The sequence below is a fragment of the Entelurus aequoreus genome, linkage group LG03, assembly GCF_033978785.1.
Source record: "Entelurus aequoreus isolate RoL-2023_Sb linkage group LG03, RoL_Eaeq_v1.1, whole genome shotgun sequence".
Lineage (NCBI taxonomy): Eukaryota > Metazoa > Chordata > Actinopteri > Syngnathiformes > Syngnathidae > Entelurus > Entelurus aequoreus.
In genome coordinates this window covers 83,159,829-83,186,913 of record NC_084733.1, presented here as the reverse complement: position 1 = coordinate 83,186,913, position 27,085 = coordinate 83,159,829, and the positions used below count along the sequence as shown (strand labels likewise).

At 39.2% G+C, this 27,085-nt stretch overlaps 2 protein-coding genes across 2 annotated transcripts in view; one reads left to right on the top strand and one right to left on the bottom strand.

The window, feature by feature from the left end:
• Window positions 1-16,269, top strand: part of gpr37a (G protein-coupled receptor 37a) — a 121,167-nt gene extending 104,898 nt beyond the window's left edge. The window contains exons 7-8 of the mRNA XM_062042976.1: window positions 6,284-6,379; window positions 16,134-16,269. The gene's annotated coding sequence lies outside the window, so the exon portion shown is untranslated. The remainder of the gene's footprint in view (window positions 1-6,283; window positions 6,380-16,133) is intronic.
• hyal6 (hyaluronoglucosaminidase 6) lies at window positions 15,063-22,575 on the bottom strand. The gene is made up of 3 exons (XM_062042975.1): window positions 21,414-22,575; window positions 19,655-19,744; window positions 15,063-16,565 (listed from the first exon to the last, which is right to left on the bottom strand). Exons 1-3 carry the CDS (start codon window positions 22,428-22,430, stop codon window positions 16,122-16,124), a joined length of 1,551 nt encoding a protein of 516 aa, XP_061898959.1. The 5' UTR covers window positions 22,431-22,575; the 3' UTR covers window positions 15,063-16,121.
• Window positions 22,576-27,085: the final 4,510 nt, after the last annotated feature.

The following is a 27,085-nucleotide window of genomic DNA, read 5'->3' as shown; positions in this document are numbered from 1 at the left end:
TTTGCATAATCAAGGTTGCATCAACGTCTTGTGCCTGCCGGGAACACACAACGGACCTTCTGGACTTCTGGTTTATTGTGAGAACAAGCAGTGCAAGAATTGAGCAGCAGATGTTATTTTTAGTGTCCACTGCGAGTCAAGCGGCCAGACAAAATGTACGCAGCAGACCACATTCTGTGCGTTCATCTCGTGCGGCGTGCTGGGCGCTCGTCAGCGTGCGCGTGCGCACTGGGCCAGTACTGGCGGCCCGCCACAGTGGAATTCTTGTGGCGAGCCAGCCAAGACAAAAGTCTGCACCCCCAGACTGTAGGGATGAAACATTTCACGTCTTATAGATGTGTAATGCAGATTTATTCCCAAAATCCCCTCCTTGTTACTCCCAGACCAACTGGAGCCTGGCGCCCCGCTGGCAGTGCCGCCGTTGCGACATATGGCTCACGTTACCAACGCTTCTGCTGCTCTGGCGGACCCGCCGGCAAGCAGGCGTCAGGCGGGCCGAGCAGGAAAGCGGCGCTCGGTCCGGCGTCTTGATGGCTTCCATCAGCGGGACGTGCGCTCCACGCTAACTGAGTTAGAAGTGGACCGTACGTCCGACTGTAGATGGAGGCCAAATAAGAAGATGGAAGGTTAGACTTTTTCCACTGAGGGCCCCACACTGACAGATCAAAGCATGCGGGGGCCATTTTCATATTTTTCATTTTCAAAACCAATACAATATGTTTGTTTTAACCTTTAGGACTCCCCCGAAGTTTGGTCCTGGAAGGGTCTCCGTCATAAAAATGTTACAAATAGGTCACATTTATATATATACCATTGTGGTCAAAAGTTTACACACACTTGTAAAGAATAAAGATGTCCGATAATGTCTTTTTTACCGATATTCCGATATTGTCCAACTCTTAATTACCGATACTGATATATGCAGTCGTGGAATTAACACAATATTATGCCTAATTTTGTTGCGATGCCCCGCTGGATGCATTAAACAATGTAACAAGGTTTTCCAAAATAAATCAACTCAAGTTATGGAAACAAATGCCAACATGGCACTGCCATATTTATTATTGAAGTCACAAAGTGCATTATTTTTTTTAACATGCCTCAAAACAGCAGCTTGGAATTTGGGACATGCTCTCCCTGAGAGAGCATGAGGAGGTTGAGGTGGGTGGGGTTGGGGAGATGGGGGTGGATATTGTAGCATCCCGGAAGAGTTAGTGCTGCAAGGGGTTCTGGGTATTTGTTCTGTTGTGTTTATGTTGTGTTACGGTGCGGATGTTCTCCCGAAATGTGTTTGTCATTCTTGTTTGGTGTGGGTTCACAGTGTGGCGCATATTTGTAACAGTGTTAAAGTTGTTTATATGGCCACCCTCAGTGTGACCTGTATGGCTGTTGACCAAGTATGCATGCATTCACTTGTGTGTGTGAAAAGCCGTAGATATTATGTGACTGGGCCGCCACACAAAGGCAGTGCCTTTAAGGTTTATTGGCGCTCTGTACTTCTCCCTACGTCCGTGTACACAGCGGCGTTTTAAAAAGTCATACATTTTACTTTTTGAAACCGATACCGATAATTTACGATATTACATTTTAAAGCATTTATCGGCCGATAATATCGGCAGTCCGATATTATCGGCCATCTCTAGTAAAGAACATAATGTCATGGCTGTCTTGAGTTTCCAATAATTTCTACAACTCTTATTTTTTTGTGATAGAGTGATTGGAGCACATACTTGTTGGTCACAAAAAACATTCATGAAGTTTGGTTCTTTTATGAATTTATTATGGGTCTAGTGAAAATGTGACCAAATCTACATAAATGTTCACTGTAAAAAAAAAAATCTGTCTAATTTACGGTAAAATACCGTCAGTTGTGATGGCCAGGAATTCACTGTAAAACAAATTAGGGCCAATTTTAGTGTTGGCAATCAGCCTATCCCCAGGTGCATGTCTTTGGAGGAAACTGGAGTACCCGGAGAAAACCCACATAGTCACGGGGAGTACGTGCAAACTCCACCCAGAAAGACCCTTAGCCTGGGAATCGAACCCAGAACCTTCTCACTGTGAGGCTCAAGCGCTACTGGTCCACCATGTTGCCCTGTCACCCATACTAGCATCTGCAAATTGCCTGTGTTTCCGAGACATGAGGGTTTTACCTTGAACGTATTTGTACAACCTTTCACTGGACAACTCACAACACGCTCTTCGTCTACATGTTCGTTCAAGCGAGCATTTAAAAATGAGCCTGAAATGCTCTGTAACTGTTAAATAGCTGCTTGCAACCAGTTCCAGTTTTGGAGATTTCAAGGCTCATTTTTAACCCGCTCACTTGAAGGAACGTGTTGTGAGTTGTCCAGTGAAAGGTTGTACAAACACTTTCAAGGTAAAACCCTCATGTCTCAGAAACACAGACAATTTGCAGATGCTAGTATTGGTGACCGGGTTGAGCAGTGGTTAGCGCTTGTGCCTCACAGCGAGAAGGTCCTGGATTCGATTCCCGGGCTTGGGTTCTTTCTGTGTTCAGTTTGCATGTACTCCGGCTACCACCCACCTCCAAAGACATGCACCTGGGGATAGGCTGAGTGGCAACACTAAATTGGCCCTAATGTTATTGTCACATGATGTATCCATGTTATCATGTGAGGTGGCGTGTTGGCGCTCCTTGACGCGTGCGAGGACGTTGATTTAAGAGACTAAACGCAAAAGCAACACAAAGATGGCGCTGAAAGACGTGACTTCACCCTGCACTCGCTTGAACTCTCACAAGTATTCCACTCTTAAGATTTATATGTTATGATGATTCCCCATGAGTCATTTCTCTGCAAAAAAGACGTTTAGAAGCCACGAAGACCTTCCTCTCGGCTCCCAGTTCAAACAAAGATTTTATGAGACTCAACACGACAATTAAGTTGTATAATTAATCTGACAATTTGCTTTTTTATCGTGCTTTTACATTTTTAATATTAGCCAAGTAACAAAACCACAGTAATGTTTGCCATCAGAAGTCTAGCTTCGTTTTTTATTTTTTTATTTTTTAAATAGATTAAAAATAAATAAATGAAATACGATTAATTCATTAACAATGAAACAAATAAATACAACAAATGAAAAATAAGTCTAGCTTTGTTTTTATTTTATTTTGTTTTTTAAATTAATAAATAAAATACAATTAATTATCAATTAAACTAACAAATTTTAAAAAGAAGTCAAGCTTTGTTTTTTATTTATATTTTATCTTTTTAAATTAAATTTAAAAATATATATATAACAAATTTAAAAAAAAGAAGTCAAGCTTTGTTTTTGTTTTTTTATTTTATTTAGTTTTTTTAAATAAATACAAATAAATAAAATACAATTAACTAATTATTAATTAAACAAATAAATATAACAAATAAAAAAAAAGGAGTCCAGCATTGTTTTTTAAATTTGTATTTTATTTAGTTTTTTTTAAATAGATGAAATACAATTAACTATATATTTTGGGTTGGTAGAGTGGTCGTGCCAGCAACTTGAGGGTTCCAGGTTCGATCCCCGCTTCCTCCATCCTAGTCACTGCTGTTGTGTCCTTGGACAAGACACTTTACCCACCTGCTCCCAGTGCCACCCACACTGGTTTAAATGTAACTTAGATATTGGGTTTCACTATGTAAAGCGCTTTGAGTCACTAGAGAAAAAGCGCTATATAAATATAATTCACTTCACTTCACTAATTATTAATTAAACAAATAAATATACCACATTAAAAAAAGAAGTCCAGCTTTTTTTTTGTTTTTTTGTTTTTTTTTTAATAAAAAAAAGAAAGAAATGCAATTAATGAATTATTAACTAAACAAAATAAACAAAAAAAAGCACATTTCACACTTCAGGTAGTTTATACAAATTAGGCTGATGACATATAGAGGAGTGGTTTACTATATTTAATCTACACTGATAACATGTAAATAAACAGTCAATATTAGGTCACACTTCTTTTAATAAAGACTAAGTCAATGAAATACAAAGCAATAATATACAAAAGTATATGATTTAAAAATAAAGTGTATTGAATTGTTTATAAAAAGTCAGACATTTCTCCGCAATGTCCAACAGTCAGAACATCGTCCTCTCAGTAATGGATGAATTCATGAGGGTCGGGTGATTACTTTTGGTACATTTCATCTGTAAATAACAATATTAGTAAATGTCAACGTTTATTTGTAAATACCAATATTAGTAAGTGTCAACATTTATTTGTAAATAACAATATGCAAATAATACATGTCAGTGTTTATATGTAAATAACAATATAGAAATAATACATGTCAGTGTTTATCTGTAAATAACAATATATGAATAATAAATGTCGGTGTTATCTGTAAATAACAACATATCAATAATAAATGTCCGTGTTTATCTGTAAATAACAATATATGACTAGTACGTGTCAGTGGTTATATGTAAATAACAATATATAAATAATACATGTCAGTGTTTATCTGTAAATAACAATATATCAATAATAAATGTCTGTGTTTATCTGTAAATAACAATATACAGTATCAATAGTACGTGTCAGTGGTTATATGTAAATAACATATCAATAATAAATGTCAGTAATAATCTGTAAATAACTATATAAACAATAAGTGTCAGTGTTTATCTGTAAATACCAATATATCAATAATAAATGTCAATGTTTATCTTTAAATAACAATATTTAAATAATAAATGTCAGTGTTTATCTGTAAATAACAATATATCAATAAGAAATGTCAGTGTTTGTCTGTAAAAACCAATATATCAATAATAAATGTCAGTGCTTATCTGTAAATAACACTATATAAATAATATATGTCAGTGTTTATCTGTAAATAACAATATATAAATAATAATTGTCAGTTTTTTTGTAAATAACAACATATGGATTATAAATGTCAGTGTTTATCTGTAAATAACAATATGTAAATAATAAATGTCCGTGTTTATCTGTAAATAACAATATATAAATAATAAATGTTGGTGTTTATCTGTAAATAACAATGTACAAATAATAAATGCCAGTGTTTATCTATAAATAACAATATTTAAATAATAAATGTCGGTGTTTATCTGTAAATAACAATATTTAAATAATAAATGTCAGTGTTTATCTGTAAATAACAATATTTAAATAATAAATGCCAGTGTTTATCTGTAAATAACAATATGTAAATAATAAATGTCGGTGTTTATCTGTAAATAACAATATTTAAATAATAAATGTCGGTGTTTATCTGTAAATAACAATATTTAAATAATAAATGTCAGTGTTTATCTGTAAATAACAATATTTAAATAATAAATGCCAGTGTTTATCTGTAAATAACAATATGTAAATAATAAATGTCGGTGTTTATCTGTAAATAACAATATTTAAATAATAAATGTCAGTGTTTATCTCATGTCGAGATAAATACGTTTAAAAGAGCCCGTCCACTTCTCGTAGCTTCGCTTAACGTAATGAAGTTTGTAAAAATAAAGGTACCTGAAGAACTAAATCCACCCGGGTAGTTTTTGGTGGAAACACAGGGGGAACTTTATCTAAAAAGTCATGGACGTGAACCCTCAGCCCAACGTCTGAAGTCAAGGAGAAGCTTCCTCAGCAATGTCCAGCCCCTAACAACATCTCGGGAAGAAACCAGACTCCAGCTATGGACACAAAGACTAGAGAAAGACACCCCCTCCTATTGACATGGGAATCCCCCCTTCTGAAGACCTGCCCCCCGGGTCAGAAACACCATGGGTCCAGTGGAAGACACTAAACCGCCTGAGAACAGGAACAGGGCAATCAAAAGCTGCTATGGCCAGATGGGGCTACAAAACCAGTGCAGCTTAAAAAATCTCGCAGAGTTCAACCACAATGCAAAAGACTGTGTAAGAAATGGGAAACTGTCATATAACCACATGCTTCAAAGACACGAAAAGAAGAAGATGTAAAAAGTTCCTGCGCCGGAAAAGTGTCTCATGACAATGAAACGAGAATGTGCTCCTCTTGTTTGGACTTTGAGTACATTTGCACTGAGTTAGACAGTTGAAACATGAAAACATGACAACAACGTCAAGCTTGACCACTTGAAGCACTCGTCAGGCCACAAGTAGGACACACACACACACACACACACACACACACACACACACACACATTACTGAGGCTGGTGTTTACCTTCTGTGTAATTAACACACACACACACGATGAGCCTCTTTTAAGGAGGTCAAAATAGACATAAAGCTCACTTTGACGTCTTCCTCAAATTGTCTTCTAATACAGAGAGAAAAGCGTCTGACTCCGCCCACTCTTTTGACTGTCAATCATCCGAGGATCAAGCTGGCACCCCCTGTGTGACATCATTGGCCAAAACAGGAAGTGAGTGACATCACTTTGGAATGATTCTGTTTATTTCTTCTCAGGCTGGTATCGGCGATGCCGACCCTATACTTTGTGCAAATGTACCTAATGTGTCTGCTAACATTTAAAAAGTTGTGTATTGTATAAATAACATATCGATCTAAAAAAAACGACGGGAAAAAGAGCAAAAAAACTGAGTCTGTAATGATAAAAGGCTGAATTTTTTAAAATTAATAATAATAATAATAATCAGTTAGTCAATTATAACACTGAGTTTTGTCTTTGAATATATTTAATATCTGTTTCTAGCATTTTTAAATTAAAAATATCAAAATGGCCCCTCCATACTTGACTTTTCAGCATGCGGCCCTTAATGGGAAAAGTTCAAACACCCCTGATGTAAAATAATAGAAGCTCTCAACATAAAGATAAAATATACTTAAAATATACACAAATTTAAAAATAATACTAACTTATGAATTTGTTTGAAAAATTACAACAACTATAAAAACACTTAAATGACACACTAGATTTAGACTTAGACTTCCTTTTTATTGTCATTCAAATTTGATCTTTACAGTACAGATAAGAACAACATTTTGTTGCATTAGCTCATGGTAGTGCAGGATAAAAAAGCAAAAAGGTGCATAAATAAATAAATAAATAGGTTACTGTACAGATAAATATATTGCACATTTTCATATGCATCCACGTTTATGGATGTATGTTATATTGTCTTTTTTATTCCAGCGAGTTAATCCATTTTAGGGAGAGTTGAGGGGATTATTATGATGCGTTCAAGAGTCTTACGGCCTGAGGGAAGAAGCTGTTAGGAGCTGGAGGTTCTGCTTCGGAGGCTGCGGAACCTCTTTCTGGAGTCCAGCAGTGAAAACAGTCCTTGGTGGGGGTGGGAGGAGTCTTTGCAGATTTAAGTTTACACTAGTTTACAATCGTATTATTAGGTGTCTGCCAAAATTTAAAAAAGTTGTGTATTTAAAAAAAATAACATATCGATCTAAAAACAAGAAAAATGTAAGAGAACAGAGCAAAAAAATGTAATGATAAAAAGCTGAAATGTTTAAATTAATAATAATAACGCAGTTAGTCAATTCTAACACTAAGTTTTGTCTTTGGATATATTTATTATCTGTTTCTGGCATTTTAAATTAAAAATATAAATACTTGACTTTTCAGCATGGAAAAAGTTCATATATTGATTGATTTGACCATTGAATTATGGTTATTTCCCAACCAAAATTCTACAACAGATACAACGTTGAAGCAACATGCTTTTTGACAATGTTTAGTCAATGTCGGGTTGTGACGTTGATTTGATCATTGAATTATGGTCATTTTCGACCAAAATTCGACAACATATACAACGTTGAAACAACATGCTTGTTGACAACGTTTATTTAACCTTGGGTTCTGACGTCGAACCTCGGATTCAGGAGGAACAGTGTGGTTTTCGTCCTGGTCGTGGAACTGTGGACCAGCTCTATACTCTCGGCAGGGTCCTTGAGGGTGCATGGGAGTTTGCCCAACCAGTCTACATGTGCTTTGTGGACTTGGAAAAGGCATTCAACCGTGTCCCTCGGGAAGTCCTGTGGGGAGTGCTCAGAGAGTATTGAGTATCGGACTGTCTGATTGTGGCGGTCCGCTCCCTGTATGATCAGTGTCAGAGCTTGGTCCGCATTGCCGGCAGTAAGTCGGACATGTTTCCAGTGAGGGTTGGACTCCGCCAAGGGTGCCCTTTGTCACAGATTCTGTTCATAACTTTTATGGACAGAATTTCCAGGCGCAGTCAAGGCGTTGAAGGGATCTGGTTTGGTGGCTGCAGGATTAGGTCTCTGCTTTTTGCAGATGATGTGGTCCTGATGGCTTCATCTGGCCAGGATCTTCAGCTCTCACTGGATCGGTTCGCAGCCGAGTGTGAAGCGACTGGGATGAGAATCAGCACCTCCAAGTCCGAGTCCATGGTTCTTGCCCGGAAAAGGGTGGAGTGCCATCTCCGGGTTGCGGAGGAGACCCTGCCCCAGGTGGAGGAGTTCAAGTACCTCTGAGTCTTGTTCACGAGTGAGGGAAGAGTGGATCGTGAGATCGACAGGCGGATCTGTGCGGCGTCTTCAGTAATGCGGACGCTGTATCGATCCGTTGTGGTGAAGAAGGAGCTGAGCCGGAAGGCAAAGCTCTCAATTTACCGGTGGATCTACGTTCCCATCCTCACCTACGGTCATGAGCTTTGGGTTATGACCGAAAGGACAAGATCACGGGTACAAGCGGCCGAAATGAGTTTCCTCCGCCGGGTGGCGGGGCTCTCCCTTAGAGATAGGGTGAGAAGCTCTGCCATCCAGGGGGAGCTCAAAGTAAAGCTGCTGCTCCTCCACATGGAGAGGAGCCAGATGAGGTGGTACGGGCATCTGGTCAGGATGCCACCCGAACGCTTCCCTAGGGAGGTGTTTAGGGCACGTCCGACCGGTAGGAGGCCACGGGGAAGACCCAGGACACGTTGGGAAGACTATGTCTCCCGGCTGGCTTGGGAACGCCTCGGAATCCCCCAGGAGGAGCTGGACTAAGTGGCTGGGGAGAGGGAAGTCTGGGTTTCCCTGCTTAGGCTGCTGCCCCCGCGACCCGACCTCGGATAAGCGGAAGAAGATGGATGGATGGATGGATGGAGGTTGTGATGTAGATTTGACCATTACATTTTGGTCATTTCCCAACCAATATTCTACAACACAAATACAACATTGAAACAACATTATTTTTGATGACGTTTATTCAATGTCAGGTTGTGACCTTTGATTTGACCATTGAATTTTGGTCATTTCCCGACCAAAATTCTACAACACAAATACAACATTGAAACAACATGCTTTTTGACGTTTATTCAATGTTGGGTTGTGACGTTGATTTGACCATTGAATTTTGGTCATTTCCCAACCAAAATTCTACAACAGATACAACGTTGAAACAACACGCTTTTTGACGATGTTTATTCAATGTCGGGCTGCGTCGATGATTTGACCATTGAATTATTGTCATTTCCCAACCAATATTCTACAACACAAATACAACGTTGAAACAAAATGCTTTTTGACGGCGTTTATTCAACGTTGTGTTCTGACGTTGATTCGACCATTGAAATCTGGTCGTTTCCCAACCAAAATTCTACAACAGATACAACGTTGAAACAACATGCTTTTCGACGACGTTTATTTAACGTTGGGTTCTGACGTTGAATTTGCCTACCACTATTCTACAACACAAATACAACATTGAAACAACTTTATTTTTGATGACGTTTATTCAATGTCAGGTTGTGACGTTTGATTTGACCATTGAATTTTGGTCGGTTCTCAACCAAAATTCTGCAACAGATACAAAGTTGAAACAACATGCTTTTTGACTACTTTTATTCAATGTCGGTTTGTTACATTAATTTGACCATTGAATTTTGGTCATTTCCCAACCAAAATTATACAACACAAATACAACATTGAAACAACATGCTTTTTGACGTTTATTCAATGTTGGGTTGTGACGTTGATTTGACCATTGAATTTTGGTCATTTCCCAACCAAAATTCTACAACAGATACAACGTTGAAACAACACGCTTTTTGACGATGTTTATTCAATGTCGGGCTGCGTCGATGATTTGACCATTGAATTATTGTCATTTCCCAACCAATATTCTACAACACAAATACAACGTTGAAACAAAATGCTTTTTGACGGCGTTTATTCAACGTTGTGTTCTGACGTTGATTCGACCATTGAAAGTTGGTCGTTTCCCAACCAAAATTCTACAACAGATACAACGTTGAAACAACATGCTTTTTGACGACGTTTATTTAACGTTGGGTTCTGACGTTGAATTTGCCAACCACCATTCTACAACACAAATACAACATTGAAACAACTTTATTTTTGATGACGTTTATTCAATGTCAGGTTGTGACGTTTGATTTGACCATTGAATTTTGGTCGGTTGCCAACCAAAATTCTACAACAGATACAACGTTGAAACAACATGCTTTTTGACGTTTATTCAATGTTGACTTGTGACGTTGATTTGACCATCGAATTTTGATCAGATACCAACCAAAATTCTACAACAGATACAAAGTTGAAACAACATGCTTTTTGACTACTTTTATTCAATGTCGGTTTGTTACATTAATTTGACCATTGAATTTTGGTCATTTCCCAACCAAAATTCTACAACACAAATACAACATTGAAACAACATGCTTTTTGACGTTTATTCAATGTTGGGTTGTGACGTTGATTTGACCATTGAATTTTGGTCATTTACCAACCAAAATTCTACAACAGATACAACGTTGAAACAACACGCTTTTTGACGATGTTTATTCAATGTCGGGCTGCGTCGATGATTTGACCATTGAATTATTGTCATTTCCCAACCAATATTCTACAACACAAATACAACGTTGAAACAAAATGCTTTTTGACGGCGTTTATTCAACGTTGTGTTCTGACGTTGATTCGACCATTGAAATCTGGTCGTTTCCCAACCAAAATTCTACAACAGATACAACGTTGAAACAACATGCTTTTTGACGACGTTTATTTAACGTTGGGTTCTGATGTTGAATTGACCATTGAAATTTGGTCATTTCCCAACCACTATTCTACAACACAAATACAACATTGAAACAACTTTATTTTTGATGACGTTTATTCAATGTCAGGTAGTGACGTTTGATTTGACCATTGAATTTTGGTCATTTCCCAACCAAAATTCTACAACAGATACAACATTGAAACAACACACTTTTTGACAATGTTTATTCAATGTCGGGCTGCGTTGATGATTTGACCATTGAATTATGGTAATTTCCCAACCAATATTCTACAACACAAATACAACGTTGAAACAACATGCTTTTTGACGTTTATTCAATGTTGGGTTGTGACGTTGATGTGACCATTGAATTTTGGTCATTTCCCGACCAAAATTCTACAACAGATACAACGTTGAAACAACACGCTTTTTGACAATGTTTATTCAATGTCGGGCTGCGTCGATGATTTGACCATTGAATTATTGTAATTTCCCAACCAATATTCTACAACACAAATACAACGTTGAAACAAAATGCTTTTTGACGGCGTTTATTCAACGTTGTGTTCTGACGTTGATTCGACCATTGAAAGTTGGTCGTTTCCCAACCAAAATTCTACAACAGATACAACGTTGAAACAACATGCTTTTTGACGATGTTTATTTAACGTTGGGTTCTGACGTTGAATTTGCCAACCACTATTCTACAACACAAATACAACATTGAAAAAACTTTATTTTTGATGACGTTTATTCAATGTCAGGTTGTAACGTTTGATTTGACCATTGAATTTTGGTCGGTTCTCAACCAAAATTCTACAACAGATACAAAGTTGAAACAACATGCTTTTTGACTACTTTTATTCAATGTCGGTTTGTTACATTAATTTGACCATTGAATTTTGGTCATTTCCCAACCAAAATTCTACAACACAAATACAACATTGAAACAACATGCTTTTTGACGTTTATTCAATGTTGGGTTGTGACGTTGATTTGACCATTGAATTTTGGTCATTTCCCAACCAAAATTCTACAACAGATACAACGTTGAAACAACACGCTTTTTGACGATGTTTATTCAATGTCGGGCTGCGTCGATGATTTGACCATTGAATTATTGTAATTTCCCAACCAATATTCTACAACACAAATACAACGTTGAAACAAAATGCTTTTTGACGGCGTTTATTCAACGTTGTGTTCTGACGTTGATTCGACCATTGAAATCTGGTCGTTTCCCAACCAAAATTCTACAACAGATACAACGTTGAAACAACATGCTTTTTGACGACGTTTATTTAACGTTGGGTTCTGATGTTGAATTGACCATTGAAATTTGGTCATTTCCCAACCACTATTCTACAACACAAATACAACATTGAAACAACTTTATTTTTGATGACGTTTATTCAATGTCAGGTAGTGACGTTTGATTTGACCATTGAATTTTGGTCGGTTCCCAACCAAAATTCTGCAACAGATACAACGTTGAAACAACATTCTTTTTGACGTTTATTCAATGTTGACTTGTGACATTGATTTGACCATTGAATTTTGGTCATTTCCCAACCAAAATTCTACAACAGATACAACATTGAAACAACACACTTTTTGACAATGTTTATTCAATGTCGGGCTGCGTTGATGATTTGACCATTGAATTATGGTCATTTCCCAACCAATATTCTACAACACAAATACAACGTTGAAACAACATGCTTTTTGACGTTTATTCAATGTTGGGTTGTGACGTTGATGTGACCATTGAATTTTGGTCATTTCCCGACCAAAATTCTACAACAGATACAACGTTGAAACAACACGCTTTTTGACAATGTTTATTCAATGTCGGGCTGCGTCGATGATTTGACCATTGAATTATTGTAATTTCCCAACCAATATTCTACAACACAAATACAACGTTGAAACAAAATGCTTTTTGACGGCGTTTATTCAACGTTGTGTTCTGACGTTGATTCGACCATTGAAAGTTGGTCGTTTCCCAACCAAAATTCTACAACAGATACAACGTTGAAACAACATGCTTTTTGACGACGTTTATTTAACGTTGGGTTCTGACGTTGAATTTGCCAACCACTATTCTACAACACAAATACAACATTGAAAAAACTTTATTTTTGATGACGTTTATTCAATGTCAGGTTGTAACGTTTGATTTGACCATTGAATTTTGGTCGGTTCTCAACCAAAATTCTACAACAGATACAAAGTTGAAACAACATGCTTTTTGACTACTTTTATTCAATGTCGGTTTGTTACATTAATTTGACCATTGAATTTTGGTCATTTCCCAACCAAAATTATACAACACAAATACAACATTGAAACAACATGCTTTTTGACGTTTATTCAATGTTGGGTTGTGACGTTGATTTGACCATTGAAATTTGGTCATTTCCCAACCAAAATTCTACAACAGATACAACGTTGAAACAACACGCTTTTTGACGATGTTTATTCAATGTCGGGCTGCGTCGATGATTTGACCATTGAATTATTGTCATTTCCCAACCAATATTCTACAACACAAATACAACGTTGAAACAAAATGCTTTTTGACGGCGTTTATTCAACGTTGTGTTCTGACGTTGATTCGACCATTGAAAGTTGGTCGTTTCCCAACCAAAATTCTACAACAGATACAACGTTGAAACAACATGCTTTTTGACGACGTTTATTTAACGTTGGGTTCTGACGTTGAATTTGCCAACCACTATTCTACAACACAAATACAACATTGAAACAACTTTATTTTTGATGACGTTTATTCAATGTCAGGTTGTGACGTTTGATTTGACCATTGAATTTTGGTCGGTTCCCAACCAAAATTCTACAACAGATACAACGTTGAAACAACATTCTTTTTGACGTTTATTCAATGTTGACTTGTGACATTGATTTGACCATTGAATTTTGGTCATTTCCCAACCAAAATTCTACAACAGATACAACATTGAAACAACACACTTTTTGACAATGTTTATTCAATGTCGGGCTGCGTTGATGATTTGACCATTGAATTATGGTCATTTCCCAACCAATATTCTACAACACAAATACAACGTTGAAACAACATGCTTTTTGACGTTTATTCAATGTTGGGTTGTGACGTTGATGTGACCATTGAATTTTGGTCATTTCCCGACCAAAATTCTACAACAGATACAACGTTGAAACAACACGCTTTTTGACAATGTTTATTCAATGTCGGGCTGCGTCGATGATTTGACCATTGAATTATTGTAATTTCCCAACCAATATTCTACAACACAAATACAACGTTGAAACAAAATGCTTTTTGACGGCGTTTATTCAACGTTGTGTTCTGACGTTGATTCGACCATTGAAAGTTGGTCGTTTCCCAACCAAAATTCTACAACAGATACAACGTTGAAACAACATGCTTTTTGACGACGTTTATTTAACGTTGGGTTCTGACGTTGAATTTGCCAACCACTATTCTACAACACAAATACAACATTGAAAAAACTTTATTTTTGATGACGTTTATTCAATGTCAGGTTGTAACGTTTGATTTGACCATTGAATTTTGGTCGGTTCTCAACCAAAATTCTACAACAGATACAAAGTTGAAACAACATGCTTTTTGACTACTTTTATTCAATGTCGGTTTGTTACATTAATTTGACCATTGAATTTTGGTCATTTCCCAACCAAAATTATACAACACAAATACAACATTGAAACAACATGCTTTTTGACGTTTATTCAATGTTGGGTTGTGACGTTGATTTGACCATTGAAATTTGGTCATTTCCCAACCAAAATTCTACAACAGATACAACGTTGAAACAACACGCTTTTTGACGATGTTTATTCAATGTCGGGCTGCGTCGATGATTTGACCATTGAATTATTGTCATTTCCCAACCAATATTCTACAACACAAATACAACGTTGAAACAAAATGCTTTTTGACGGCGTTTATTCAACGTTGTGTTCTGACGTTGATTCGACCATTGAAAGTTGGTCGTTTCCCAACCAAAATTCTACAACAGATACAACGTTGAAACAACATGCTTTTTGACGACGTTTATTTAACGTTGGGTTCTGACGTTGAATTTGCCAACCACTATTCTACAACACAAATACAACATTGAAACAACTTTATTTTTGATGACGTTTATTCAATGTCAGGTTGTGACGTTTGATTTGACCATTGAATTTTGGTCGGTTCCCAACCAAAATTCTACAACAGATACAACGTTGAAACAACATGCTTTTTGACGTTTATTCAATGTTGACTTGTGACGTTGATTTGACCATCGAATTTTGATCAGATACCAACCAAAATTCTACAACAGATACAACGTTGAAACAACATGCTTTTTGACTACTTTTATTCAATGTCGGTTTGTTACATTAATTTGACCATTGAATTTTGGTCATTTCCCGACCAAAATTGTACAACACAAATACAACATTTAAACAACATGCTTTTTGACTACGTTTATTCAATGTCAGGTTGAGATATTGATTCGACAATTGAAACTTGGTCATTTTCCAACCAACAACGTGGATCCAATGTTTGACATCAATGTTGTCTCACTTTACAATTACAACTATTTTGCAACATTGGTTCAACGTCACTTTTAAAGGACATCTATGTATGGTCAATGTTGTATCAATGTTCCAGCAAGTATGTAATGTAAGTAGAAGTGGAAAAAAAGTCGCCAGTAAAAAACACAAACAAACTAAACAAAAGAAGCTTTATTGTCTTATAAATAGAGACAAACAAAATCAAGCACATTAAAATATAAGTGAAACCACCCGAGCAGACTAAAAATGTGTTAGTTAATGCAGACCTGTGATGCGTTCAAGTACACTCACTAATAATAATGATAATAATAATAGTATTATTAGCCTTTGTTGGAAGCAACATACTTTTTGTGTAAGTGCTTGATCCCACAAAGTGTCATTTTACTTTACTTTTACTTTTGTTGCATTCAATGAAAGTGGGAATTTGGAATGTGTGAGGTACTTTCCGCGGATATAATATATCTCCTTGCAGGACAGTTGAAACATTTAAATTCACATGAATATTCTCGATGAAGTCTTTATAAAAGATTGTCTTACATTCAAAACGGCGTCCCGGGAAGAGCTAACAGGAAGTGACTTGTGTTCGCTACACCGTCAGACACTTGATGAGGAGGCACAGCCCCAGCAGCGCGACGGCGCACAGGCAGGAGACGTGAAGCGGGAGGAGCCGCAGGATGTCGCCCGGCACGCCGTCCTGCCGCGTGGGCGGAGCTATCTGCGGCATCTCGCAGTGGACGCCGGTCCAGCCGTGGTAGCACTGGCAGGTGAACTTGTGCTTCATGTCCAGGAGGTCCCGCTTGTCCAGCCCGCCGCTGACGCGGAAGCGGGCGCCGGCAGCCGTCGGCGAGCGGCGGATGTGGAAGAAGCGCGGGTTGAGGTGCAGGTAAGTGGCCGAGTCCAGGCTCTTGCGAACGCAGCGGCCGTTTTTCTTGCAGAGAGCTTTGCTGCACAGCTTGGCGGCCGACGTGACGTTGACCACGTAATGGCCGAGCGGGCCGTCGATGTACTTCTTCACCGTCAAACAGTTCCTCTGCAGGCACAAGCACCACTTTACACTTCATCACATTGTTCTTGGAGTCTAAACGGAGGAACAAAAGGTGCCAAAAATGGAACAGACTACTTTTTGGGGAGAATTTTTGTGGTCACAAAACGGTCCGATTGTCTCAGAGACAACCCGTCATCATCACGTCCGTTTTTTGCCCTCGCAAACCTCAACTAAAATCAGCTCTTTTTGAATGGCTGTTTGAAAGGGTTCAAACCAGGTTGTTTCCAAATTGATTTTAAACATCAAGACACTCCAATTGCTGCAAATTTGCCTCTGACTAGTGGACAACAAGGGGAAATTAGGTGAATGACCATGAATTGTACAAGGAAGTGTATATAGTATAACATTTATTTATATTCCAAACAACCTTCCCTACTCGTGGCGCGAGACAATTGCACAACCAACACAAAAAATCAACACACAACCTTCTCACCGAACCTTTTGGATATTCGAGAAAAATGTCAACGCACAACACATCATTCAGAATTCTCCATACTTATGTATGTTTGCCACATTTTAGCTGCTTAACTTTCACATACTCTTAATATTCAATTACATGAATTATTAATTATATGTCCAATATATTAACACATGTACACACACACATATATATATATATATATATATATATATATATATATATATATATATATATATATATATATATATATATATATATATATATATATATATATATATATATATATATATATATATATATATATATATATATATATATATATATATAGTAGAGGTTGCCCTCTAGTGGGTTCTTCAGACCACCACACACTGCCAGGAATTCCGGGTATAACAGTTTTATTTTCATTTAATAGTGCAAAGTCTTTTGCTTTCCAGCAAACTGTCTTTCTCTCCTGCGTCCGCTCAGCAGCACCACTAACTCCAACTACTCGTCTCATCACGGCTGCTGCTAATAAAGGCGACAGGTGATTAGATAACAAGGCCTACCTGGGCCATCTACGCACCTGTCGCTGTCTTCGAGGCCGGTCCTGGCAACACCCCGTTCCGCGGCAGGCCCGCAGGCCACGCCCCCCCTCCACATATATATATATATATATATATATATATATATATATATATATATATATATATATATATATATATATATATATATATATATATATATATATATATATATATATATATATATATACACAATTTTGGTCATTTTCACCAGAAAGGTGAATAAAACAAAATATGAAGAAAATAGATTAAAATTAAAGTAAAAAAAAGGGTGAATACAAACGTTGTTACATTTCTGTATATATATATGTATATATACACTACCGTTCAAAAGTTTGGGGTCACATTGAAATGTCCTTATTTTTGAAGGAAAAGCACTGTACTTTTCAATGAAGATAACTTTAAACTAGTCTTAACTTTAAAGAAATACACTCTATACATTGCTAATGTGGTAAATGACTATTCTAGCTGCAAATGTCTGGTTTTTGGTGCAATATCTACATAGGTGTATAGAGGCCCATTTCCAGAAACTATCACTCCAGTGTTCTAATGGTACAATGTGTTTGCTCATTGGCTCAGAAGGCTAATTGATGATTAGAAAACCCTTGTGCAATCATGTTCACACATCTGAAAACAGTTTCGCTCGTTACAGAAGCTACAAAACTGACCTTCCTTTGAGCAGATTGAGTTTCTGGAGCATCACATTTGTGGGGTCAATTAAACGCTCAAAATGGCCAGAAAAAGAGAACTTTCATATGAAACTCGACAGTCTATTCTTGTTCTTAGAAATGAAGGCTATTCCACAAAATTCTTTGGGTGACCCCAAACTTTTGAACGGTAGTGTATGTATATATATATATATATATATACACACACACATATATGTATAGTGTGTGTGTGTATATATATATATATATAGTTACAGAAATGTAAATACGTTTGGATTCACCTTTTTTATTACTTTAATTTTAATCTATTTTCTTTATCTTTTGTTTTATTCACCTTTCTGTTCTGATATACGAAGTAGTTTGAGCGTACATACCACAAAGCTGCACCCACTAAACTTTAAAAAAAAAAAAAATTCCCACCAATTAGCCGCGAATAAATATGTTGTGAAATAAGATGTTTACATAGGGAGAGTACTTACATTCCTAAATTGTTTCCAAAAGGTGTCTGTAACGCGGCAGTAAAACGGCAGATCAAACAAAACAGAAAAGTAATTGGTGTCTTTTTTAATAAGGTTCAAGAAGTTAATCGGGATTCTTCTTCCTTGTACTTGGTAAACACTTTGAGTTTGAACTGCTTCCTAAAGTGGATCATTTTAGAACATTGTTAGATTTTTTCGCTGAATCCGTTCTATGATTTAGCCGTTAGTGAAGAACAATCCAAAGGCACCGTTGTATAAGCCGCAGAGTTCAAAGCTTGGGGGAAAAAGTAGTACACTAGTTAGGGTAATATTATACTATTCATTAGTCACATTTTTGTACAGTATGTCTTCATTTTTATTTTAGTCCTATTTATACTTAAAAATATACTGTATATATTTTATTCTAACATATTATCTCTGTATTTAAGGGAAAATGCAAACTAGTTATATTTGTTTACAATGACACCAAAAACAAATCATCACATTTCAGAGTAATTCCCACCAATAGATTTTATTTGTGTACATTTGTGTACATTTTAATCACTCTGATCCACATTTAATCTTACAGTAGGAAGGGGATTCATATGGCCTTATTCAATACGGTTTACCTGACACATGAAACGTGGCGAATTGGGGGGGTTGCGTTATCCGCTTTAGCCGCCAGATGGCAGTAGAGTGTTGAGTATCTTAACATGTGTTTTGTGGCAATTCCTACTTTGACCACAGGCCGCTGCATTGCAAAATAGTGAACCCTTCCTCTTCCTCTCACGCGAGATCCACCCAGGAGTGGTGCCATATGAATCCCTTCCCTGCTGTATAACTGCTACCAGTGATTGTTTCCTTGGTTAAAAAACAAACAAACAGTTAAGTAAAATAACTACAATAACAAGTCGGTCTTTTAAACGACTCTTTGAACCATGAATCCCATCGCTAACATCAACCTTACCTGCGTCCGGGCGTACTCTGACGACCCCCACAGAACGACTCCCGACGCTCCGAGGGCGGCGCTCTCACCGATGGTGTGCACCAGGTCACTCTGGGGAAAAAAAGCCAGAAAAGCCCAATTTGTACCTTCTCCTCTGATTGTTAACATTGCTCCAAAACTACGCAACAGAAACACTTTCTGATGCACACTATCGCCACCTACATGATTGGAGTGCAACTTACAACATTGTTTTTTTTTTCCCCTGTGACTTTTTAATAGTAGTAGTTGACAAGTGCTTGGCCGTATTCCAAAAAAATGCTTTAGTTTCCTGCTGTTTGTTCAGGATTGAACAGTCAACCACAAACAAACATTATTAATAAATAGAGTATTGTTGCATTAAAAACACTTTAGGACCTTTTAAATATGTTATCAACATAATTACAGCCCTATAAACATGAAATAACAGCCATATACTGTCATTTACGGACTATAAACCGCTAGTTATATATATATATATATATATGTATTTTTTTTTTTTGGCAACACTAAATTGGCCCTAGTGTGTGAATTTGAGTGTGAATGTTGTGTGTCTATCTGTGTTGTGCCCTGCGATGAGGTGGCGACTTGTCCAGGGTGTACCCCGCCTTCTGCCCGATTGTAGCTGAGATAGGCTCCAGCGCCCCCCGCGACCCCGAAGGGAATAAGCGGTAGAAAATGGATGGATGGATATATATATATATATATATATATATATATATATATATATATATATATATATATATATATATATATATATATATATATATATATATATATATATATATATATATATACATATATATACATATATATGTATATATATACATATATATGTATATATACATATATATGTATATATGTATATATATATATATATATATATACAGTATATCCATCCATATATATATAGATATACATATATTGTATATATACATATATATATACAGTATATGTATACATATATATATACATATATGCATATATATGTATATATACATATATATATATATATATATGTGTGTATATACATATATATATATGTATATATATATATATATATATATATATATATATATATATATATATATGTATATATATATAGTATATCCATCCATAGATATATAGATATACATATATATGTATACATACATATATATACAGTATGTATATATATATATATATATATATATATATATATATATATATATACATATATGTATGTATATATATATATATATATATATATATATATATATATATATATATATATATATGTGTGTATATACATATATATACATATATATATATATGTGTATATATGTGTATATATGTATATATATATATATATATGTATATATACTGTATATATATATATTTATATATATATATATTTATGTAGTCGAGGTTTCTGTGGTTTATCCCCTGACGAGCAAGGAAACCTGCGAAACAGGCTTGTAGGGATGATATAACCTCTTGTGTTTTTTCCTGACCTAACGTATATATATATATATATATATATATATATGTATGTATGTATATATACATATATATTTGTATGTGTACATATATGTTTATATTTTTCATTCATACATGTTTTTTAAATATATATATGTATGTGTATATATATATATACATGTGTATATACTGTGTGTATATATATATATATATATATATATATATATATGCTTTTTTTTTTTTTTTTTTAATTAGTGACGTAGTGTCCCCCACAGGAAGTTGTTACCTCAGACAGAACCACAAAGGTGTAGGCGTAGAAAGGTCTGGAGTAGACAAAAACCGGCAGTGTGACGTCAGGACGGGCAATGGAGGCGATTCTCATGGCCTCCCTGACCCTGTAGTGGACAAACTTGACGGTGTTGGCGGAGGACCTGAGCTCGTAGTCCAGGTAGATGGACGGGAAGAGCGCCGTGCTCACCTTCCACAGCCACATCAGGTGGTCGTTGCGAACGTGCTCCACATTGGGACACTCGCCGGTGTAGCGCTGCGGGTGCTGCTTGTATCCGTAGTTGTAGCAGTCCGGGAACAAATAAAAGCCCCACAAGCCGGCCGGCCTGCGAGCCTCGGCCAAGGCCAAGGTGAGGTTCATGAAGGCCTGCCCCGCCCTCTCGAAGCTCTCCTTGGCCTCGTTCTCCACTTTGCTCTCTGGCCAGTTGGGGTGAAGCTTCCGGATCTGTTCCTTGGACTTGTTGCGGTAGATGTCCTTGGAGCCCCAGTTCCGTACCCACTGGGGCCTCCAGTCCTCCCAGTCGATGACGCCCAGCCCTCTAAAGTCCTTGTGCGGGATCAGCTTGTCGATGTCGTTGCGAGCTTTGCTGAGATGTTTGGAGACGCTCTGGTTCTGCGGAAGTCCGCCGTTGATCGGCACGCCGGAGCCGGAGTAGTACGGATAATAGCCCAGGTGGCTGTGGTAGAAGATGGTCACGTTGGGCCCGCTGAGAGTTTCGTTGAGGTTGGCCACGATGTCGAAAACGCTCAAGTCCAGGTCCACCTGGAAGCGCAGGCGGCACGGTTCGGTGGGAGCGTTCCAGACCACCACAAACGGCCGGTGAGGGATCAGAGGCGCCCGGGCCGGCTTGCTCGGATCCCCCAGAGCTCTCAGACTCACCCACAAGGCCAGCGCCAGGACCCGGATCCACGCCATGTCCCCCCGACGACGAGTGGAGCAATTAGTGCGAGAGAGGGAGGACATAAAGGGACACATTAGGAGCTTGGATGAGCACGAACAATCAATCATCATCATGACGATGACGACGATGAAGTCTGTGCTCCAGTTACACAACAACAACACAAATCTCTTTTAGCAACAACTTTCCTTTCCAGCAATCATGCTAGAAAGTCACCTAATTGTTAGCCTGCTTCATTTATTATTTGACCACGTCTACATGGGCCAACCACTTCCAACTATTCCGACATCAGACGTGTCACAAAGACATGAACGCTTTTAAAAAAATGTTGCTTTGATTCTCCCACTCCTTATTTTTCTTCATTAGGCCATCTTGTGGCAGCTGCTTGTACTGCACTACGGGCTGTGACCAGCAGAGGTGCTGTTCACATTCGCGACCCGGCCCTCGGATAAGCAAAAGAAGATGGATGGATAAAAATCGCCATGCGCAATCACTAATGCTAATCAGTAGCATGTCAATTAGCATCAAGCTATCGCATTTTTACTTACATAAAAGCGTTTTTTTGGAGTCAATTATTGAAAGTTGCAACACTACCTAGAGCAGTGGTTCTTAACCTGGGTTCGATCGAACCCTAGGGGTTCGGTGAGTCGGCCTCAGGGGTTCGGCGGAGGTCAAGACACACCCGACTCATCGTGTAAATAAAAACTTCTCTCTATTGATGTATTATGGATACCCCCAAACAATTTTCCCTCTAATTTTCCATCTGATTTGCAGGTGTGTAATTTGTTGTGAGTTCATGCACTGTGTTTGTGTTGTTCTTTGAACAAGGTGATGTTCATGCACGGTTCATTTTGTGCACCAGTAAAAAAACATAACTTTGTCTTGAATTTGAAAAAAAAAACATTTTATTTTTCACTAAAGAAGGGTTCGGTGAAGGCGCATATGAAACTGGTGGTGTTCGGTGCCTCCAACAAGGTTAAGAACCACTGACCTAGAGGTAGTTTGGCTGAGATGCGCTCTCAGTGCTGCTGGAGTGATCGGCAAGTGCGAAGAGCCGGCTGATTTTACGTGAATCGGTGCTTGGTCGGACCTGCTGGATTCGGTTGGTGCCAAAAAAGTACCGAATTCGGTACCCATCCCTAGGCAAGACAGCATTGTTAGCATTGTTTTGGCCATTCCACATTGCTCACAGGGCTCAACAACTTCATGGTGGAGGAGGCCCCTTCTAGAAGTTTGTGTAAGAGGCCCCCTTCTAGAAGTTTGTGTAAGAGGCCCCCTTCTAGAAGTTTGTGTAAGAGGCCCCCTTCTAGATGTTTGTGTAAGAGGCCCCCTTCTAGAAGTTTGTGTAAGAGGCCCCCTTCTAGATGTTTGTGTAAGAGGCCCCCTTCTAGAAGTTTGTTGAGGAGGCCCCTTCTAGATGTTTGTGTAAGAGGCCCCCTTCTAGAAGTTTGTGTAAGAGGCCCCCTTCTAGATGTTTGTGTAAGAGGCCCCCTTCTAGATGTTTGTGTAAGAGGCCCCCTTCTAGAAGTTTGTGTAAGAGGCCCCCTTCTAGATGTTTGTGTAAGAGGCCCCCTTCTAGATGTTTGTGTAAGAGGCCCCCTTCTAGATGTTTGTTGAGGAGGCCCCCTTCTAGATGTTTGTGTAAGAGGCCCCCTTCTAGATGTTTGTAGAGAAGGCCCCATCTAGATGTTTGTTGAGGAGGCCCCTTGTAGATGCTAGTGAAGGAGGGCCCTTTCTAGATGTTTCTGGAGGAGGCCCCTTGTAGGTGTTTGTAGAGGAGGCCCCTTCTAGATGTTTGTGGATGAGGGCCCTTTCTAGATGTTTGTGGAGGAGGCCCCTTCTAGATGTTTTGTAGAGGAAGCCCCTTCTAGATGTTTGTGGAGGAGGCCCCTTTTATATGCTTGTGGGGGAGGCCCCTTCTAGATGTTTGCAGAGGAGGCCCCTACTAGATGTTTGTAGAGGAGGCCCCTACTAGATGTTTGTGAAGGAGGCCCCTTCTAGATGTTTGTTGAGGAGGCCCCTTGTGTGAAGGAGGCCCCTTCTAGACGTTTGTGGAGGAGGCCCCTTGTAGATGTTTGTGGAGGAAGCCCCTTCTAGATGTTTGTCGAGGAGGCCCCTTGTGTGGAGGAGGCCCCTTCTAGAAGTTTGTGTAAGAGGCCCCCTTCTAGATGTTTGTGTAAGAGGCCCCCTTCTAGATGTTTGTAGAGAAGGCCCCATCTAGATGTTTGTTGAGGAGGCCCCTTGTAGATGCTAGTGAAGGAGGGCCCTTTCTAGATGTTTCTGGAGGAGGCCCCTTGTGTGGAGGAGGCCCCTTCTAGAAGTTTGTGTAAGAGGCCCCCTTCTAGATGTTTGTGTAAGAGGCCCCCTTCTAGATGTTTGTAGAGAAGGCCCCATCTAGATGTTTGTTGAGGAGGCCCCTTGTAGATGCTAGTGAAGGAGGGCCCTTTCTAGATGTTTCTGGAGGAGGCCCCTTATAGGTGTTTGTAGACGCCCCTTCTAGATGTTTGTGGATGAGGGCCCTTTCTAGATGTTTGTGGAGGCCCCTTCTAGATGTTTGTGGAGGAGGCCCCTTCTAGATGTTTGTAGAGGATGCCCCTTTTATATGCTTGTGGAGGAGGCCCCTTCGAGATGTTTGTGGAGGAGGATTCTTCTAGATGTTTGTGGAGGAGGCCCCTTCTAGATGTTTGTAGAGGAGGCCCCTTCTAGATGTTTGTGGAGGATGCCCCTTTTATATGCTTGTGGAGGAGGCCCCTTCGAGATGTTTGTGGAGGAGGATTCTTCTAGATATTTGTGGAGGAGGCCCCTTGTGTGAAGGAGGGCCCTTGTAGATGTTTGTGGAGGAGGCCCCTTGTAGATGTTTGTGGAGGAGGACCCCTTCTAGATGTTTGTGGATGAGGCCCCTTGTAGATGTTTGTGGATGAAGGCCCCTTCTAGATGTATGTGGAGGAAGCCCCTTCTAGACGTTTGTGGAGGAGACCCCTTGTAGATGTTTGTGGAGGAAGCCCCTTCTAGATGTTTGTGGAGGAGGCCCCTTGTGTGGAGGAGGCCCCTTCTAGAAGTTTGTGTAAGAGGCCCCCTTCTAGATGTTTGTGTAAGATGCCCCCTTCTAGAAGTTTGTGTAAGAGGCCCCCTTCTAGATGTTTGTAGAGAAGGCCCCATCTAGATGTTTGTTGAGGAGGCCCCTTGTAGATGCTAGTGAAGGAGGGCCCTTTCTAGATGTTTCTGGAGGAGGCCCCTTATAGGTGTTTGTAGAGGAGGCCCCTTCTAGATGTTTGTGGATGAGGGCCCTTTCTAGATGTTTGTGGAGGAGGCCCCTTCTAGATGTTTTGTAGAGGAAGCCCCTTCTAGATGTTTGTGGAGGAGGCCCCTTTTATATGCTTGTGGGGGAGGCCCCTTCTAGATGTTTGTGGAGGAGGCCCCTTTTATATGCTTGTGGGGGAGGCCCCTTCTAGATGTTTGCAGAGGAGGCCCCTACTAGATGTTTGTAGAGGAGGCCCCTACTAGATGTTTGTGGAGGAGGCCCCTTCTAGATGTTTGTTGAGGAGGCCCCTTGTGTGAAGGAGGCCCCTTCTAGACGTTTGTGGAGGAGGCCCCTTGTAGATGTTTGTGGAGGAAGCCCCTTCTAGATGTTTGTCGAGGAGGCCCCTTGTGTGGAGGAGGCCCCTTCTAGAAGTTTGTGTAAGAGGCCCCCTTCTAGATGTTTGTGTAAGAGGCCCCCTTCTAGAAGTTTGTGTAAGAGGCCCCCTTCTAGATGTTTGTAGAGAAGGCCCCATCTAGATGTTTGTTGAGGAGGCCCCTTCTAGATGTTTGTGTAAGAGGCCCCCTTCTAGAAGTTTGTGTAAGAGGCCCCCTTCTAGATGTTTGTAGAGAAGGCCCCATCTAGATGTTTGTTGAGGAGGCCCCTTCTAGATGTTTGTGTAAGAGGCCCCCTTCTAGAAGTTTGTGTAAGAGGCCCCCTTCTAGAAGTTTGTAGAGAAGGCCCCATCTAGATGTTTGTTGAGGAGGCCACTTGTAGATGCTAGTGAAGGAGGGCCCTTTCTAGATGTTTCTGGAGGAGGCCCCTTGTAGGTGTTTGTAGAGGAGGCCCCTTCTAGATGTTTGTGGATGAGGGCCCTTTCTAGATGTTTGTGGAGGAGGCCCCTTCTAGATGTTTGTAGAGGAGGCCCCTTCTAGATGTTTTGTAGAGGAAGCCCCTTCTAGATGTTTGTGGAGGAGGCCCCTTTTATATGCTTGTGGGGGAGGACCCTTCTAGATGTTTGCAGAGGAAGCCCCTACTAGATGTTTGTAGAGGAGGCCCCTACTAGATGTTTGTGGAGGAGGCCCCTTCTAGATGTTTGTTGAGGAGGCCCCTTGTGTGAAGGAGGCCCCTTCTAGACGTTTGTGGAGGAGGCCCCTTGTAGATGTTTGTGGAGGAAGCCCCTTCTAGATGTTTGTGGAGGAGGCCCCTTGTGTGGAGGAGGCCCCTTCTAGAAGTTTGTGTAAGAGGCCCCCTTCTAGATGTTTGTGAAAGAGGCCCCCTTCTAGATGTTTGTAGAGAAGGCCCCATCTAGATGTTTGTTGAGGAGGCCCCTTGTAGATGCTAGTGAAGGAGGGCCCTTTCTAGATGTCTCTGGAGGAGGCCCCTTATAGGTGTTTGTAGAGGAGGCCCCTTCTAGATGTTTGTGGATGAGGGCCCTTTCTAGATGTTTGTGGAGGAGGCTCCTTCTAGATGTTTGTAGAGGAGGCCCCTTCTAGATATTTGTGGAGGATGCCCCTTTTATATGCTTGTGGA

Excerpts from the sequence above, each read along its gene's own strand:
- hyal6 (XM_062042975.1), bottom strand. The coding sequence starts at position 22,430 with ATGATGATGATTGATTGTTCGTGCTCATCCAAGCTCCTAATGTGTCCC. Across the intron at positions 19,745-21,413 it reads CCTTTGTGGTTCTGTCTGAG|AGTGACCTGGTGCACACCAT; the intron begins GTAACAACTTCC and ends TTTTTTCCCCAG. Across the intron at positions 16,566-19,654 it reads CAGAGTACGCCCGGACGCAG|AGGAACTGTTTGACGGTGAA; the intron begins GTAAGGTTGATG and ends TTGTGCCTGCAG.